Source organism: Pleurodeles waltl, chromosome 5 (genome assembly GCF_031143425.1).
Source record: "Pleurodeles waltl isolate 20211129_DDA chromosome 5, aPleWal1.hap1.20221129, whole genome shotgun sequence".
Taxonomy (NCBI): Eukaryota; Metazoa; Chordata; class Amphibia; order Caudata; family Salamandridae; genus Pleurodeles; species Pleurodeles waltl.
In genome coordinates this window covers 1,861,566,138-1,861,583,681 of record NC_090444.1, presented here as the reverse complement: position 1 = coordinate 1,861,583,681, position 17,544 = coordinate 1,861,566,138, and the positions used below count along the sequence as shown (strand labels likewise).

General features: G+C 46.7%; 1 protein-coding gene across 1 annotated transcript in view; it reads right to left on the bottom strand.

Moving 5' to 3' along the window:
• The window catches only part of TCTE1 (t-complex-associated-testis-expressed 1), a 171,032-nt gene that overhangs the window by 101,718 nt on the left and 51,770 nt on the right, over positions 1-17,544 (bottom strand). Inside the window, exon 2 of the mRNA XM_069236383.1 lies at positions 1,796-2,044. Coding sequence (XP_069092484.1) covers positions 1,796-1,979 — 184 coding nt within the window. The 5' untranslated portion in view covers positions 1,980-2,044. The remainder of the gene's footprint in view (positions 1-1,795; positions 2,045-17,544) is intronic.

The following is a 17,544-nucleotide window of genomic DNA, read 5'->3' as shown; positions in this document are numbered from 1 at the left end:
CAAGCTCACATAGGTTTGGGGTCCATTTGTGGTTCGCATTCCACTTTTGGAGTATATGGTTTGTGTTGCCCCTATACCTATGTGCTCCTATTGCAATCTACTGTAACTTTACACTGCTTGCATTACTTCCTTTTGCTATTACTGCATAATTTTGGTTTTGTGTACATATATCTTGTGTATATTTGGCATCCTCATACTGAGGGTACTCACTGAGATACTTTTGGCATATTGTCATAAAAATAAAGTACCTTTATTTTTAGTAACTCTGTGTATTGTGTTTTCTTATGATATTGTGCATATGACACCAGTGGTATAGTAGGAGCTTTGCATGTCTCCTAGTTCAGCCTAAGCTGCTCTGCTATAGCTACCTTCTATCAGCCTAAGCTGCTAGAATCACCTCTTCTACACTAATAAGGGATAACTGGACCTGGCACAAGGTGTAAGTACCTCTGGTACCCACTACAAGCCAGGCCAGCCTCCTACACTCGTGGAGTTCCTATCCAGGATATCTGTCAGGCTGCTACATGGGTATCTTTGCACACATTTACGAAACACTAGTGTCTCGGCAGCCAGGTCCGTTGTGATGGGCATTTTTGGTCTGAGGCAGTTCGCAGATCCTCTCAACAGAGGTATTGGTTCAGTATCTATTCTAAAGTAAGAAATCTGCAGGTAGAAGTCTCTATCAGAAGAACAAATCACTTACCTTTGGTAAAGTCTTATCTGGTAGAGACTATTTAGCTGCAGATTCCTTACCGACCCTCCCATCCACCTAAAAAGATCACTGTAGGTCCTTAGACTCTACACAGTGGTATTGACCTTCTGCTGAGGGTTTGTGCTTCTGGTGAGGAAACAGTCATGAACTGCGTGCTTCTGGTGAGGGAACAGCCATGAACTGAGTACTTCTGGTGAGGAAACAGTCATGAACTGCATGCTTCTGGTGAGGAAACAGTCATGAACTGCATGCTTCTGGTGCGGAAAGTCACAAAGTCAGCGAGCTGGGAGGCTGCTATATAGGCACCATGCATGTCACTTCCAGTGCAGATGATGCAGGCGTGAAGTCAATTGATGCCAAGTACCGGCAAGAGGTGGTAGTGCTCAAGAGTTTCATGATCCAGTCTAACTCCTGGGGAATATTCTAAAGTAAGGAATCTGTGGCTAGTTAGGGTTTCTACAAGATACAGCAATAATGATGGTAAGTAACTTGTTCAATTCTGCCAAGAGGCCAGGAATGGTCGACCTTCAGAGTCAAGCCAGCCAGTGATGCCTGGTAGAGAGAACTGATTCTAATCATCCCAGAATTCAGGAAGTGCCACCTGCAGAGATCTACAACAGCATGGTTCAGTAGACAGAATTAACTCTCATCAGACTAAGAGGCCAGGATGAGTCCACCTTCAGGAGTCTCTGTCATTGGAGTCTGGAAGAGAGAGTTAACTCAGCCTCTGTGTAGGGTCAGGCTAGCATTTCCTCTTACTCCGTGACAATGATGACATCCCTTATGCTTTGAACTACTGTGGGCATTCCCTCTCTTTTCCACACTGATAATCCTTTCTCTCCTCTATATCACTCCTCATGGGCATGTCCTTTCCTGTCTGAGACTGCTGCCTAGTGTTAACAAGAAGAGGAAATAAGAGTGTCAGAGGAGAAAATTGGAAAACGTTCAGAGTGGAGAAGTGTCAGCTTCAGGTTATTATCCAGTTGCCCACTGTCCCTGTGACAAGAAAACACATATTTCTGTAACATACACGAGTGAAAGTCCAGGGTGTAGACACAATAAGTTAAAATAAAGTATTCTTACTCTCAAAGTTATTGACGATATGCCGAAGGCACAGCTCGGTCAGCAGCGGTACGATGGCCAGTGACCACTCTGGATCCTCCGCAATGATGCGCCGCATGCGTCTGGGGTCGGCCGCTGGGTTCATGGTGTGCATGTCTATTGGAGGGGAGATGCTTGCTCTGGCGGACACGTTGGGCTCTGGCATGTTTGCAGCCTGGCAGGGTCCAGGCTGAGCTGATCAGAGCATGAACTCCTTCAAAGGATTCCACCCTAGAGCAGGAAATTGAAAGAGTGATGGGCCCAGTAATACAATCAATTCATGCTCCTCCAGCGAAACATAAGAAGATCCAGTGTGTTCCCATAAAAGAGGAAAAAACATTCTGTGCTAAAAGCATAAGTGGTGTACCCAGCTTAAACATCTGTCTGATTCTCCAAGCTTAAGTGTTGAAACGTAGCACTCAGTCAGCAGGCTCCTAGCTGCTGGGATGCAAAAGGTTTGTGCAATACGACCAATAATGAAAACAGTTCACTCCGTCATTTCTTGCAATTTTGCACCCACAGTACTTTTATGTCATTTGTTCTTCAGATCCCCAAGTCCCTCCGACACTGATCAGGAGGCCACTCCGGGCTGTGCACATTTCTTAACAGGACTCGGGTTCTTGGATGGAAAGTAATGGTAGTACCCAAGGGCTAGAAAATCCCCAATCGGCTCTGATGCGACCCAAGTGTGAGAAGGTAGCCTCTTTCTAGCCTTGTTACCCCCACTTTTGGCCTGTTTGTGAGTGTATGTCAGGGTGTTTGTCACTGTTTTCACTGTCTCACTGGGATCCTGATAGCCAGGCCTCAGTGCTCATAGTGAAAACACTATGTTTTCAGTATGTTTGTTATGTGTCACTGGGATCCTGCTGGTCAGGACCCCAGTGCTCATAGGTTGGTGGCCTATATGTATGTGTCACTGGGACCCTGTCACACAGGGCCCCAGTGCTCATAGGTGTGCATGTATATGTTCCCTGTGTGGTGCCTAACTGTCTCACTGAGGCTCTGCTAACCAGAACCTCAGTGGTTATGCTCTCTCATTACTTTCAAATTGTCACTAACAGGCTAGTGACCATTTTTACCAATTTACATTGGCTTACTGGAACACCCTTATAATTCCCTAGTATATGGTACTGAGGTACCCAGGGTATTGGGGTTCCAGGAGATCCCTATGGGCTGCAGCATTTCTTTTGCCACCCATAGGGAGCTCTGACAATTCTTACACAGGCCTGCCACTGCAGCCTGAGTGAAATAACGTCCACGTTATTTCACAGCCATTTTACACTGCACTTAAGTAACTTATAAGTCACCTATATGTCTAACCTTTACCTGGTAAAGGTTAGGTGCAAAGTTACTTAGTGTGAGGGCACCCTGGCACTAGCCAAGGTGCCCCCACATTGTTCAGAGCCAATTCACTGAACTTTGTGAGTACAGGGACACCATTACACGCGTGCACTACATATAGGTCACTACCTATATGTAGCTTCACCATGGTAACTCCGAATATGGCCATGTAACATGTCTATGATCATGGAATTGCCCCCTCTATGCCATCCTGGCATTGTTGGTACAATTCCATGATCCCAGTGGTCTGTAGCACAGACCCTGGTACTGCCAAACTGCCCTTCCTGGGGTTTCACTGCAGCTGCTGCTGCTGCCAACCCCTCAGACAGGCAGCTGCCCTCCTGGGGTCCAGCCAGGCCTGGCCCAGGATGGCAGAACAAAGAACTTCCTCTGAGAGAGGGTGTGACACCCTCTCCCTTTGGAAAATGGTGTGAAGGCAGGGGAGGAGTAGCCTCCCCCAGCCTCTGGAAATGCTTTGTTGGGCACAGATGTGCCCAATTCTGCATAAGCCAGTCTACACCGGTTCAGGGACCCCTTAGCCCCTGCTCTGGCGCGAAACTGGACAAAGGAAAGGGGAGTGACCACTCCCCTGACCTGCACCTCCCCTGGGAGGTGTCCAGAGCTCCTCCAGTGTGCTCCAGACCTCTGCCATCTTGGAAACAGAGGTGCTGCTGGCACACTGGACTGCTCTGAGTGGCCAGTGCCACCAGGTGACGTCAGAGACTCCTGCTGATAGGCTCCTTCAGGTGTTAGTAGCCTTTCCTCTCTCCTAGGTAGCCAAACCCTCTTTTCTGGCTATTTAGGGTCTCTGTCTCTGGGGAAACTTGAGATAACGAATGCATGAGCTCAGCCGAGTTCCTCTGCATCTCCCTCTTCACCTTCTGATAAGGAATCGACCGCTGACCGCGCTGGAAGCCTGCAAACCTGCAACATAGTAGCAAAGACGACTACTGCAACTCTGTAACGCTGATCCTGCCGCCTTCTCGACTGTTTTCCTGCTTGTGCATGCTGTGGGGGTAGCCTGCCTCCTCTCTGCACCAGAAGCTCCGAAGAAATCTCCCGTGGGTCGACGGAATCTTCCCCCTGCAACCGCAGGCACCAAAAAGCTGCATCTCCGGTCCCTTGGGTCTCCTCTCAGCACGACGAGCGAGGTCCCTCGAATTCAGCGACACCGTCCAAGTGACTCCCACAGTCCAGTGACTCTTCAGCCCGAGTTTGGTGGAGGTAAGTCCTTGCCTCACCTCGCTGGGCTGCATTGCTGGGAACCGCGACTTTGCAAGCTTCTCCGGCCCCTGTGCACTTCCGGCGGAAATCCTGTGTGCACAGCCAAGCCTGGGTCCACGGCACTCTAACCTGCATTGCACGACTTTCTAAGTTGGTCTCCGGCGACGTGGGACTCCTTTGTGCAACTTCGGCGAGCACCGTTTCACGCATCCTCGTAGTGCCTGTTTCTGGCACTTCGCCGCGTGCTACCTGCTTCAGTGAGGGCCCTTTGTCTTGCTCGACGTCCCCTCTCTCTGCAGGTCCAATTTGCGACCTCCTGGTCCCTCCTGGGCCCCAGCAGCGTCCAAAAACGCCAAACGCACGATTTGCGTGTAGCAAGGCTTGTTGGCGTCCATCCGGCGGGAAAACACTTCTGCACGACTCTCCAAGGCGTGGGGGATCCATCCTCCAAAGGGGAAGTCTCTAGCCCTTGTCGTTCTTGCAGTATTCACAGTTCTTCAGCCTAGTAAGAGCTTCTTTGCACCAACCGCTGGCATTTCTTGGGCATCTGCCCAGCTACGAGCTGCTTGTGACTTTTGGACTTGGTCCCCTTGTTCCACAGGTACCCTCAGACAGGAATCCGTCGTTGTTGCATTGCTGATTTGTGTTTTCCTTGCATTCTCCCTCTAACACGACTATTTTGTCCTTAGGGGAACTTTGGTGCACTTTGCACTCACTTTTCAGGGTCTTGGGGAGGGTTATTTTTCTAACTCTCACTATTTTCTAATAGTCCCAGCGACCCTCTACAAGGTCACATAGGTTTGGGGTCCATTCGTGGTTCGCATTCCACTTTTGGAGTATATGGTTTGTGTTGCCCCTATCCCTATGTTTTCCCATTGCATCCTATTGTAACTATACATTGTTTGCACTGTTTTCTAAGACTATACTGCATATTTTTGCTATTGTGTATATATATCTTGTGTATATTTCCTATCCTCTCACTGAGGGTACACTCTAAGATACTTTGGCATATTGTCATAAAAATAAAGTACCTTTATTTTTAGTATAACTGTGTATTGTGTTTTCTTATGATATTGTGCATATGACACTAAGTGGTACTGTAGTAGCTTCACACGTCTCCTAGTTCAGCCTGAGCTGCTTTGCTAAGCTACCATTATCTATCAGCCTAAGCTGCTAGACACCCTATACACTAATAAGGGATAACTGGGCCTGGTGCAAGGTGCAAGTACCCCTTGGTACTCACTACAAGCCAGTCCAGCCTCCTACATTGGTTGTGCAGTGGTGGGATAAGTGCTTTGAGACTACTTACCACTCTTGTCATTGTACTTTTCATAAGAGAAAAATATACAAAACAAGGTCAGTGTATATACACATAGCCAAAAAGTTTTGCATTTCCTCTTTTCACTCTTTTCTAAGTGCTGAAAAGTACTTCTAAACTTTCAAAAAGTTCTTAAAAGTTTAAAAAGTTTTTTTCTGTCTTTCCAAAAAGTTCTGAAAACTTTTTTCTCTTTGTCTATCACTTTAACTCTCTCTAAAAATGTCTGGCACAGGCCAAAAAGTTGAACTGTCCAAACTTGCATATGATCACCTTAGCTGGAAAGGAGCAAGGAGTCTCTGCATAGAGAGAGGTTTGAGTGTAGGGAAGAATCCTTCCTTAGAACTGTTAATTAATATGCTTAGAGTACAGGATAAGGCCATAAGTGCCCAATCTGGTGAAAAAGTAGCTAATGGTTCTCAATCTGATCCAGGGACTCCCCCAGGAAAAGGTTCAGGAAAGAAAATTCTCAGCCTGCCCATTACTAGACAGTCTAGCATAGTTGGTACAGAAATTGAATCACACCATACTGATGGTGTGCTCTCACATTATGCTGGTAGCCAAGCTGTTAGGGTGCCCTCTGTAAGGGACAGGTCTCCTTCTGTTCATTCCCATCATACCTCTGTATCTAGAAATGTCCCTCCCACCCACCCTGATGACAGATTGTTAGAAAGGGAGCTCAATAGATTGAGAGTGGAACAAACCAGACTGAAGCTCAAGAAGCAACAGCTGGATTTGGATAGACAGTCTTTAGAATTAGAGAAGGAAAGACAGAAGTTGGGTTTAGATACCCATGGTGGCAGCAGCAGTATTCCCCATAGTCATCCTGCAAAAGAGCATGATTCCTGGAATCTGCACAAGATAGTTCCCCCTTATAAGGAGGGGGATGACATTAACAAGTGGTTTGCTGCACTTGAGAGGGCCTGTGCTGTACAGGATGTCCCTCAAAGGCAGTGGGCTGCTATCCTATGGCTATCATTTAGTGGAAAAGGTAGGGATAGGCTCCTTACTGTGAAAGAAAATGATGCCAATAATTTTACAGTTCTTAAGAATGCACTCCTGGATGGTTATGGCTTAACCACTGAACAGTACAGGATAAAGTTCAGAGAGACCAAAAAGGAGTCTTCACAAGACTGGGTTGATTTCATTGACCATTCAGTGAAGGCCTTGGAGGGGTGGTTACATGGCAGTAAAGTTACTGATTATGAAAGCCTGTATAACACAATCCTGAGAGAGCATATACTTAATAATTGTGTGTCTGATTTGTTGCACCAGTACCTGGTAGACTCTGATCTGACCTCTCCCCAAGAATTGGGAAAGAAGGCAGACAAATGGGTCAGAACAAGGGTGAACAGAAAAGTTCATACAGGGGGTGACAAAGATGGCAATAAGAAGAAAGATGGTGAAAAATCTCAAGATAAGCATGGGGATAAGGGTAAAAACAAAGATCCCACTTCAAATCTTAAACACTCTTCAGAGGGTGGGGATAAAACAAATTCTTCCTCTTCTTCCCAACCTGCACACATTAAAAAGCCTTGGTGCTTTGTGTGTAAAAATAGAGGCCATAGGCCAGGGGATAAGTCCTGTCCAGGTAAACCCCCTGAGCCTACCACCACTAATACATCAAGCTCTAGTGCCCCTAGCAGTAGTGGTACTAGTGGTGGGACTGCTGGCAACAGTCAAGCAAAGGGTGTAGTTGGGTTCACTTATGGGTCCATAGTGGAAACTGATGTAATCAGTCCCAAGACAGTTTCTGTCACACCTAGTGGCATTGGCCTTGCCACACTGGCTGCTTGTCCCCTTACAATGGATAAGTACAGGCAGACAGTTTCAATAAATGGTGTTGAGGCCTTGGCCTACAGGGACACAGGTGCCAGTTTCACTTTGGTGACTGAAAACCTAGTGCCTCCTGAACAACACATCATTGGACAACAGTATAAGATTATTGATGTCCATAACTCCACTAAGTTTCTTCCCTTAGCTATAATTCAGTTTAGTTGGGGTGGAGTTACTGGCCCTAAGCAGGTGGTGGTATCACCTAGCTTACCTGTAGACTGTCTCTTAGGTAATGACCTAGAGGCCTCAGGTTGGGCTGATGTAGAGTTTTATGCCCATGCAGCCATGCTGGGCATCCCTGAGGAATTGTTCCCTCTCATTTCAAGTGAAATGAAAAAGCAAAGGAGAGAAGGCCTGAAAACTCAGGATCCCTCTCCATCAACAGGTAAAAAGGGTATCACAGTATCCCCTAACCACCCTACCATTCAGGATACTATTCCTGTGGTGGGAGAAACCTCTCCTGGGGTGGCACCTGTTCCAAGGGAATCATCAGCTGGCAAAGCTGGACTCCCTGAGGTGGAAGTACCTCTCTGTGGGATAACTAACATTGGTGACAAAAAGAGCACCATCTTAGTTAACATGGAGCATCCCTCCAACCCTCCCAGAGAAACTTTAGTGCAGAAACCCTGCACTACCTCACAACACTTAGGACAGCATCCCTGCCCTAGTGTGGAGCTCATAGGACAGCTTCCCTGCCCTGCTCCAACTCAAGAGAAACAGCATCCCTGTTCTCTTTTCCAGCCATATGGACAAAGTTTTTGCCCAGCTATGGCTTTTCTGAGACAGCATCCCTGTCTGGCATTTCCATCACTACAAATAGGTTCAGTGGACAATTCCCACTGCTCTAAACTAAAACTTACTGATAGAAACTCTGAAAAAACATCTTCACATTGTTGCTTAGCTAAAAAACTTCAAACAGGGTGGTTTACATCCCCACAGGGAAGTAACCATATAGTGGATGATAAAGGGAGTAACCAGTCTATTGCAGAGCTACTCTCTACCTATCACCACTTAGACAATAAAGTCTCAACTGGCCAAGGTTAGCCTTATTGTCCTTCGTTTGGGGGGGGGTTGTGTGAGAAGGTAGCCTCTTTCTAGCCTTGTTACCCCCACTTTTGGCCTGTTTGTGAGTGTATGTCAGGGTGTTTGTCACTGTTTTCACTGTCTCACTGGGATCCTGATAGCCAGGCCTCAGTGCTCATAGTGAAAACACTATGTTTTCAGTATGGTTGTTATGTGTCACTGGGATCCTGCTGGTCAGGACCCCAGTGCTCATAGGTTTGTGGCCTATATGTATGTGTCACTGGGACCCTGTCACACAGGGCCCCAGTGCTCATAGGTGTGCATGTATATGTACCCTGTGTGGTGCCTAACTGTCTCACTGAGGCTCTGCTAACCAGAACCTCAGTGGTTATGCTCTCTCATTACTTTCAAATTGTCACTAACAGGCTAGTGACCAATTTTACCAATTTACATTGGCTTACTGGAACACCCTTATAATTCCCTAGTATATGGTACTGAGGTACCCAGGGTATTGGGGTTCCAGGAGATCCCTATGGGCTGCAGCATTTCTTTTGCCACCCATAGGGAGCTCTGACAATTCTTACACAGGCCTGCCACTGCAGCCTGAGTGAAATAACGTCCACGTTATTTCACAGCCATTTTACACTGCACTTAAGTAACTTATAAGTCACCTATATGTCTAACCTTTACCTGGTAAAGGTTAGGTGCAAAGTTACTTAGTGTGAGGGCACCCTGGCACTAGCCAAGGTGCCCCCACATTGTTCAGAGCCAATTCACTGAACTTTGTGAGTACGGGGACACCATTACACGCGTGCACTACATATAGGTCACTACCTATATGTAGCTTCACCATGGTAACTCCGAATATGGCCATGTAACATGTCTATGATCATGGAATTGCCCCCTCTATGCCATCCTGGCATTGTTGGTACAATTCCATGATCCCAGTGGTCTGTAGCACAGACCCTGGTACTGCCAAACTGCCCTTCCTGGGGTTTCACTGCAGCTGCTGCTGCTGCCAACCCCTCAGACAGGCAGCTGCCCTCCTGGGGTCCAGCCAGGCCTGGCCCAGGATGGCAGAACAAAGAACTTCCTCTGAGAGAGGGTGTGACACCCTCTCCCTTTGGAAAATGGTGTGAAGGCAGGGGAGGAGTAGCCTCCCCCAGCCTCTGGAAATGCTTTGTTGGGCACAGATGTGCCCAATTCTGCATAAGCCAGTCTACACCGGTTCAGGGACCCCTTAGCCCCTGCTCTGGCGCGAAACTGGACAAAGGAAAGGGGAGTGACCACTCCCCTGACCTGCACCTCCCCTGGGAGGTGTCCAGAGCTCCTCCAGTGTGCTCCAGACCTCTGCCATCTTGGAAACAGAGGTGCTGCTGGCACACTGGACTGCTCTGAGTGGCCAGTGCCACCAGGTGACGTCAGAGACTCCTGCTGATAGGCTCCTTCAGGTGTTAGTAGCCTTTCCTCTCTCCTAGGTAGCCAAACCCTCTTTTCTGGCTATTTAGGGTCTCTGTCTCTGGGGAAACTTGAGATAACGAATGCATGAGCTCAGCCGAGTTCCTCTGCATCTCCCTCTTCACCTTCTGATAAGGAATCGACCGCTGACCGCGCTGGAAGCCTGCAAACCTGCAACATAGTAGCAAAGACGACTACTGCAACTCTGTAACGCTGATCCTGCCGCCTTCTCGACTGTTTTCCTGCTTGTGCATGCTGTGGGGGTAGCCTGCCTCCTCTCTGCACCAGAAGCTCCGAAGAAATCTCCCGTGGGTCGACGGAATCTTCCCCCTGCAACCGCAGGCACCAAAAAGCTGCATCTCCGGTCCCTTGGGTCTCCTCTCAGCACGACGAGCGAGGTCCCTCGAATTCAGCGACACCGTCCAAGTGACTCCCACAGTCCAGTGACTCTTCAGCCCGAGTTTGGTGGAGGTAAGTCCTTGCCTCACCTCGCTGGGCTGCATTGCTGGGAACCGCGACTTTGCAAGCTTCTCCGGCCCCTGTGCACTTCCGGCGGAAATCCTGTGTGCACAGCCAAGCCTGGGTCCACGGCACTCTAACCTGCATTGCACGACTTTCTAAGTTGGTCTCCGGCGACGTGGGACTCCTTTGTGCAACTTCGGCGAGCACCGTTTCACGCATCCTCGTAGTGCCTGTTTCTGGCACTTCGCCGGGTGCTACCTGCTTCAGTGAGGGCCCTTTGTCTTGCTCGACGTCCCCTCTCTCTGCAGGTCCAATTTGCGACCTCCTGGTCCCTCCTGGGCCCCAGCAGCGTCCAAAAACGCCAAACGCACGATTTGCGTGTAGCAAGGCTTGTTGGCGTCCATCCGGCGGGAAAACACTTCTGCACGACTCTCCAAGGCGTGGGGGATCCATCCTCCAAAGGGGAAGTCTCTAGCCCTTGTCGTTCTTGCAGTATTCACAGTTCTTCAGCCTAGTAAGAGCTTCTTTGCACCAACCGCTGGCATTTCTTGGGCATCTGCCCAGCTACGAGCTGCTTGTGACTTTTGGACTTGGTCCCCTTGTTCCACAGGTACCCTCAGACAGGAATCCGTCGTTGTTGCATTGCTGATTTGTGTTTTCCTTGCATTCTCCCTCTAACACGACTATTTTGTCCTTAGGGGAACTTTGGTGCACTTTGCACTCACTTTTCAGGGTCTTGGGGAGGGTTATTTTTCTAACTCTCACTATTTTCTAATAGTCCCAGCGACCCTCTACAAGGTCACATAGGTTTGGGGTCCATTCGTGGTTCGCATTCCACTTTTGGAGTATATGGTTTGTGTTGCCCCTATCCCTATGTTTTCCCATTGCATCCTATTGTAACTATACATTGTTTGCACTGTTTTCTAAGACTATACTGCATATTTTTGCTATTGTGTATATATATCTTGTGTATATTTCCTATCCTCTCACTGAGGGTACACTCTAAGATACTTTGGCATATTGTCATAAAAATAAAGTACCTTTATTTTTAGTATAACTGTGTATTGTGTTTTCTTATGATATTGTGCATATGACACTAAGTGGTACTGTAGTAGCTTCACACGTCTCCTAGTTCAGCCTGAGCTGCTTTGCTAAGCTACCATTATCTATCAGCCTAAGCTGCTAGACACCCTATACACTAATAAGGGATAACTGGGCCTGGTGCAAGGTGCAAGTACCCCTTGGTACTCACTACAAGCCAGTCCAGCCTCCTACACCAAGTGCCTCACTAGTTGGCAGGAAGCAGTAACTGCATTGGCTCAAGGGAGTGACACAGCTGGCTTTCTAGGATGGATGTACTATGGCATCCAATCCATGGCATTTAAGCTAAATAGGGCATTACATATTTAGCCATGAAATGCACCAGGGGACTTAACCTCTGCTTTATTCCCTCTAAGTAAACCTACACACATCTTACAAAGAGATCCTCTTTCCTTGTCCAAATCTCACATCTCCACAAGACAAAGATTTAACACAAAGTTTGCACACACTCTTGAACCCCCAAACACCATATTCTCTAATTCTGAAGCGGAAATCTCTGATGGTAAAAAATGAGCCAATGATCCTGTGTTGTACTTTGCGGTCACCACCATTGCTACATACAGTTCTGAAGCACTCTTACTAACACCTTCATACTACATCATGTTCATCCTTGTACATAGCTATCAGTTTACTTGACCACCGCCAACACCAACAGGATCGTCCCATGGCACGCCAACCTCCAAGACAAGCCTGCTAACCAATTCATGGAAATGCTATTTTACATCTGCCATCTTCCCTTTAGCTCACACTCAGATCACAATCTTCACTCAGGTTCCACCCTAGATCCACCCACCACTCTCCTCTTCTCACTTCCCTCCCAAGATCCCATTCCTCACTTTCCCACCACTTTCTATGTCTTGGGCAGTACTTATTGTGGTAACAGACAATCCTAAATTGTGAAATCCAATAAGAATAGCAAAGGTTCTTACTCACTGGTGTAGCCTCTCTCTTAAAGAACACTGCTAATTGACACATCCCCCTCAAACGCCCAACAATCAAACCCAAACCTTGAGACCTGCTCATTCTCACAGGAGTACACAAATAACAAAAGATACAAATGCAGGCGTAAATCCCATTCACACCCTGACCTTGGTGCCCTACAAGCACCTTCCGTCAGTTGTACCTCTACTCCATTACCCCAGTTAGCAATGGGAAGAACCTTCTTCAAAGCACATTGTTGCTGCATCCTCCCTGTGAAAGCACATTAATGGGCTCCGTTAAAGATCAGGGTCCCGGCTGCCATACTGGAATTGTAGCTTCACAATTTAAACTTGTCCCCTGTTGTCGTGGACATGATCTCATTGGTGGTTAGCTCATATGTTCATACCGAGTGCCACTTCAGGAGAAAAATAACGTGTGACTACATGCCGGACCTGATTTGTAAATTATTCAAAGAGAGAGACCTTAACACGGAGGCTCAATTTAAAACAATCATCCCATGTACTCGTTGCGTCAGCCGACGGCCGAGGAAAAGTCAAAGATCTCTTCGACTCCTTTCTTTTCTTGCGGTTCTTCCTCGAATGTCCGGAGGACTTCGAGTAGGGGGCAGAGGACTTCGAGTAGGGGGCGGAGGACTTCGAGTAGGGGGCAGAGGACTTCGAGTAGGGGGCAGAGGACTTGGGGCTCCTGGAGTGGTCCCAGCCTTTCTTCTTGATCGGGAGCAAGACCTAATAGGATTTGCGCTAGTCAGCATCGACTGCCAGGCTGCATGCAGCTTTAAGGACTCCTCCCTCAAAGTCTTGGCGTCACGGCCTGGCAGTCTGAGCACAACGTTGTGATTGTGCTCGAGACACCATAAGAACTCAAGGTGGGGGTCCATTACCAACATGGCATGGTGACAGGCACTACACAGCTTAAATTCTACCTTTCTAGACTACATTTCTCGACACACAGGAAAAAATATTCGACAAAATGGCAAAAAAAACTGTCAAACAAAGGCAGAGGTATTGCTCTACTCTGGATCAGCGCTAAATGGCACGGAAGAACTGATGTCCGTGTGCCTAGGTGGCGCCTATATAGGTGACTGTGATGTCACTTTCGGTGCCAACTATGCCGACAATGCCATGTAGAACTGAACTATCAGATAATTGCCCGTCTGCCTTTTGGTAATTCTTGTTTTGTCATGTTTTTTGCAAAACGTTATTATTTGGGAAGCTGCTTGGCTTTATTACTGTACTGTAAAAGAAAAAAAACATTGTCTAAGGGCAAAACATTTTTTGTCTCAAAAAAGCACAGATTACAAATAGTACTCCCTGGCACTGAAAGGAACTACTTTGTGTGTGGCTGTGCTACTTGAGAAACGGAAGCCAGCTGCAACTTACAGCGAAGTCAACTAAGGCCTGAAGTGAGCCAAGGCGTTGCTGCATGCTGGAGCGCATGGCACTCACACAACCACAGAATAATGCATGAAGTCTGGCTGAAACTCCCATAAGGAACAATCTTATACAAATAGGTTTGGTAACATCAAAAGGTCTTGGTTAACACAGACCTAATAAAAGCAAATAGGTTTGGCATTGGCTGCCAGCCTCTTGCCTATAAGAAAGAAAGCAAGAAGGAAAAAAATAAAGAAAGAAATGGCAGAAAGGAAAAAATTAAGGGAAGAAATAAAGAAGAAAGAAAAGTATGAAGGCAAGAGAGAAGGTAGGAAAAAGAAAGAAGGCAGGAGAAAAAGACAGAAAAGAGAAAGAAAGAAAGAGGGATATAGAAGAAAGAAGGGAGAAAAAAGGTGAAAGGAAAGAAGAAAGAAATAAAGAGGAAAAGAAAGTAGATGGAAAGAAGAAGAAAGAAAAAATGAAAAAGGCAAGAAAAGGAAGAAGGAAAGAAGAAAAAATGAGAAAAGAGATGAAAGAAAAAACAAGAAAAGCAAGAAGCAAAAAGAAAGAAGGTAAGAAAGAAAGAAGGTAAGAAAGAATGAAGGGAGGAATGAGAGAAAGAGAAAAAGAGAGAAAGAAAGAAAGAAAGAACAAAAGAAAGAAAGAAAGAAGGAAGAGGGCGGAAAGACAGAGCCCACTCATGAGCTTATATTGGAAGTTCGTGTGAGCTGTCGTCTTTCAAGGGCTCGGTTTTACACAACGTTTTCAAACTAGTGAAGGGGCAGCAGTCAGAGGCATCACCACCAAGGTAACCTACAACAGCAATGGCAAGAGACAGGAACTGATAGCTGTAATGTGTCTTGTGCATCAGCAGCACCCTGCTATCACACCTGTCTCTAAAGACAAAGGCACATGAAAGTATTTATAAAATAGAAACCACAACACTGGCACCGGGGACACCACCTGAGTGTGAATGTGCTCCTGCGAGAGGGCAAAATGCAGTCACTACAAGCAAAGTCACCCAGTGACTTATGTGGTTTACCTACTGCCCTATGCTGTAGGCTGGGGTAGGCCGCAGCAAAATGTGAATGACACAACAACGGACCAATGAATGATGAGAGGGGGCCGGAAGCCCCTTTGAGTACGCATGTCACATGTGTCATTTTAGTACAATCAAAAAGTCTTGTCTAATGCCAGACCTAAAAAAGAAAAATGTTGGCCCGTCGGTCTCACAATCCTCTTGTAGGACCCACTGATGAGGTCCAACAGGACTGGGGAAAAAAAGGTAAAAACCCGCAAGGCCCCGCACTGAGCCCTGTGCGCGGCGAGGGGTTGGACTATTAACCCCACACACTGGTCACCTGCGGCGGGTCGGGCCAGGCCCGGCGTCCAGGCGCTGCTGCAAACTAACTACTGCGCATGGTCAAAGGGTATGCTCAGTGAGGGACTTGAGTAAATATGATTAAAATAAACAGAACCTCAATGAAAAAAGGCTATAGTGACATTATAATTAGATCTGGTAATATCGTCTTACTTTACATTAAAAAACACAGGAATCATTGAAAAAAACAAAGCCATTTAGTACTTTTACTTTCATAAAAGAAATACTGCACTGGTTTTGTGTGATTTAAACAGCTGAGGGTTGGGTTATGTCATTAGTCATGTCATCAATGATGTAATTTGTGATGTTGGAGATGTCATCAATTATGTCACTGAACATGTCATGAGAGATGTAATATGTCAGGTCATAAACAGTGCGCAGCGGGGCCCACATTATAATTAGCCCAGTAAACTATAACTGGTAAATTTCAATGTTTTTTTATTTTTTATATTATTACAAGGCTTAACTGTAATGTCACTTCAAACTATTTATTAAGTGAATTTCTAGTTTTTTTATGTGATGACTGCATGGGTTGAGGGGCAATGAAGGAGCGTGTGGCGGGGCTGGTGGGGGAACAAGGGGTAAAACAGCAGACAAGGAAGGAACCAACAGGGAAGGCGAGAAGAGGCAGACCGGCAAAAAAAAACTGATGTGGGGAAGAGCACAGAAGGGAGCGCACCGCGTGGTACGCGGGAGAAGCACAGAGGCACAAGAGAGCAACACGGAGCATGTTTCTAGCCTTTTCCTATACAGAGGTGGAAAGTGAAGCTTTTAACCCGACATAGTCCCAAAATGTCTATCTTGGCCTATAGAGTAAAATAGCTTTTGAGGGCACACTAATTGCAATATGTGGAGCGCCCTATTTTTAGATTAGTACCGAGCCTGTGGGCCTAAGAAGGCATAATGTATGTGCGATTTAAGAATATACAAAAATAGGCTTTTCTTACATGGTAAAGGCATTTTATGTCATTGCAAAGCACTTAAACTACAGCCCAGCCAGAGCACAGTGGGGCTCCAGACGGAAGCACATTTTTGTCACACATGTGGGTGGTGTACATACACACTGCTGCTCACATGTCATTTCACTTCCTATGCCATTGGTGTCCTTAAGGCACCATTTACAAGGGACTTATTAGAAAGTTAAACAGGCCAAATAGAGGACTGCAATATACAGCACATGTTTTAGAGGGGATGAACAGTACTTTACTACTGTTTAACAGTGGTAAAGTGCACTGAGGTCTGAAGCCACAAATCCAGACGTGCGGAAATTGGGATCATTTCTCACAATGTATTAGTGCAGCGCCTCGCCTAGTAAGCCATTCTCTTCATCGTGCAGCAGTATTTGCGCTCCACAGGTCTATGTGTACTTTTACAGGGATATCTGTTGGTCTATGTGAAGTGTGCATCCAGTTGTTAAGCTAGCTATGCACGCATGTCTGCAGACATGTTGCTCTGTATGTGCATACTTACCTCTAAGTGTTTCTATCTGCCTACACATATGCAAATGTGATCAATGCCAGTGTGTACACGAATGTTGTGCAGCGATATATGCACTCAACACACAGTAGCCAAACCTACTGTCTTTGTCAATGCTTATTTAGTTTGGCTTTGTGAATAAAAGAAAGAGATTGCAGGCTGTGAGCATGGCGGACGAACAGAAGGATGTATTTTGGTGCTTCGGGAATGGAGTTCAGCCTAGGCATACTCCTAACCTGCATTCAGACGAGGGTCGTTGGCAACCCATCTGAAGACCCTACACTAGTTACCGGTAAGAAGAAGGTTCATGTTGAGAACATTGGCACTTATGCCCAGGACTCTCATCCAGTCTGGTCCAGAGTACCTGTCCTCTAGGACTCAATGCTGCTCTCTCCTTAGAACTCTGCGCTCACTCTTTGGTCAATTTGCCAGAGTTCCTAGGGTAAAGCCAGCAGGAACAGGAGGCAGATCCTTTTCCCTTCTGGGCCCTCAAGCTTGGAACAGCTTTCTGGCTGAGTTACCTCAAGTAGTCAATAAATGTTCTTTTAAAAAACAGCGGAAGACTTGGCTTTTTACTCTTTAATGCAAATCTCTTTACTCTTCTACTGCCACCGGGCCACTCCTGGAAATAGCCATCCACTGTATAAATCCTGCTGTTCATTCATTCATCCATCCATCTGCAGATATAGATAAATCTCTTTCGGATACGAAGGCACTCAAGCAACCAAGATGTATCACAGCCCACATGCTTTCCAACTTCACCGTCAGTGCAAGGACTTACCTTACAAGTCATCCTTTTCGT